Raw genomic sequence first — 1707 nt, forward strand, 5'->3', positions numbered from 1 at the left:
TCTGTCTCTCTTCCTCTCTGTCTGTCTCATTTTCTCTCTCCCTCTCTGTCTGTCTGTCTGTGTTCCTCTCTTCCTCTCTGTCTGTCTATCTGTCTCTGTTTCTCTCTTCCTTTCTGTCCGTCTGTCTCTCTTCCTCTCTGTCTGTCTGTCTGTCTCATTTTCTCTCTCTCTCTCTCTCTGTGTGGATGGTGGTGGAGTGAGTGCTGAGAGCGTTAGTGTTGAGTGTTTCAGCGTTTCGAGTGAGTTTTTCTTACTTTCTTCTCTTTATTTTTGTTGGTATATGTGTATGTGTGTTTTTCTTTACTTTATAGTGTGTCTTTAGTGTGTTTAGTGTGTTGGTGCGTTGGTGGTGGTGCTTTGTCTGCGGGCATTTGTTTGTCACGATGCCAGTAGCAGAGACTGCTGCGGGCGAGTTTGAGAGGCTGACTCGGCGTCACGCCATCAAACTGGTCCCAGCAGGTCAGTGCTCCGTGGAGGAGGCAGGGTTAGCGGTGGGAGAAGTGGTCGGGTACGGCAGCGTGAAGTCTGCGTCCCGGATGAACGGAGCGATCGTTATCTTCCTAGATAACACGGCTAAGGTGAGCCAGGTGGTGGAGAGCGGTGTAGTGATCAGAGACACCTTCACTCCCGTTCTCCCCTGGTGAGTCCGGCTACGAGGGTAACGATCTCCAACGCTCCTCCGTTCATCAAGAACGAAGTGTTGGCCAAAGAGTTGTCCCGCTACGGTCAGCTGGTTTCTCAGATTAAAATGGTGTCTTTGGGCTGCAAATCCCCGCAACTGAAACACGTCGTGTGTCACCGGAGACAGGTGTACATGATCCTAAAAGACACAACAAGCGACCTCAACCTGTCTTTCTCGTTTAAAATTGACGGATTCAATTACATGGTTTTCGCCTCCACGGAGACCATGAAGTGCTTTGGCTGTGGAGCGGAGGGGCATCTGGTCCGCTCCTGCCCGGAGGGGCGGGGGGGAGGCGGGCCGCTGCGGGGGGAGGCCGCTCCCGAGGCCGCCGGGGCTCCGGTGGTCGCTCCGCCGCCTGCGGGTGGTGCGCGGGGGCCGCCGGGGCTCCGGTGGTCGCTCCGCCGCCTGCGGGAGGTGGGGGGCCGCCGGGGCTCCGGCGGTGGTCGCTCCGCCGCCTGGGGTGGTGCGGGGGCCGCCGGGGCTCCGGTGGGCTCCGCCGCCTGGTGCGGGGGCCGCCGGGGCTCCGGTGGTCGCTCCGCCGCCTGCGGGAGGTGCGGGGGCCGCCGGGGCTCCGGTGGTCGCCACGTTTGTTCCCCCGGTGGCTGTGGTGGATGGTTTTGTTGGGCCATTGGTTGTACCGACGCCCGACGTCGTTGTCGTGCAGAAGGGGTGTGTAGTTGGTGATGAGGTGGCACAGGAGCTGCAGGGAAGGTCTGACCTTGGGCAACATGTTAGCCCACATTCTTTAATGGAAGAAGAAGAGGAGGAGGTGATGGAAGAGGATTCCTTGAAAGTGTCATGTAAAAGAAAGAATTTAGGTGCCGCAAAGAACAATTCCAAAGTAAAAAGAATCATAAGCTCTTCTTCCGAGGAGTCTGATACCGAACTGATGGATGATTCTCAACCCCAGGAACAAGAAGATAGGCCCACTGATTATTCTTTTGAAAGCATCAAAAGATTCTTAGACAAAACCAAAGGGCACAGAATACAAGTGGGAAAGTACTTCCCTAATCTGAGTACCTTTA

General features: G+C 55.9%; 1 protein-coding gene across 1 annotated transcript; it reads right to left on the reverse strand.

Annotated features, from left to right (window-relative positions):
* Positions 1-875: 875 nt before the first annotated feature.
* LOC129088658 (proline-rich protein HaeIII subfamily 1-like) lies at positions 876-1412 on the reverse strand. Its single transcript, XM_054595981.1, has one exon. It carries the CDS (start codon positions 1410-1412, stop codon positions 876-878), a length of 537 nt encoding a protein of 178 aa, XP_054451956.1.
* Positions 1413-1707: the final 295 nt, after the last annotated feature.

Source organism: Anoplopoma fimbria, unplaced genomic scaffold (assembly GCF_027596085.1).
Source record: "Anoplopoma fimbria isolate UVic2021 breed Golden Eagle Sablefish unplaced genomic scaffold, Afim_UVic_2022 Un_contig_2776_pilon_pilon, whole genome shotgun sequence".
NCBI lineage: Eukaryota > Metazoa > Chordata > Actinopteri > Perciformes > Anoplopomatidae > Anoplopoma > Anoplopoma fimbria.

What these genes read in the sequence shown, in the direction of transcription:
- LOC129088658 (XM_054595981.1), bottom strand. Translation starts at nt 1,412, where the DNA reads ATGTTGCCCAAGGTCAGACCTTCCCTGCAGCTCCTGTGCCACCTCATC.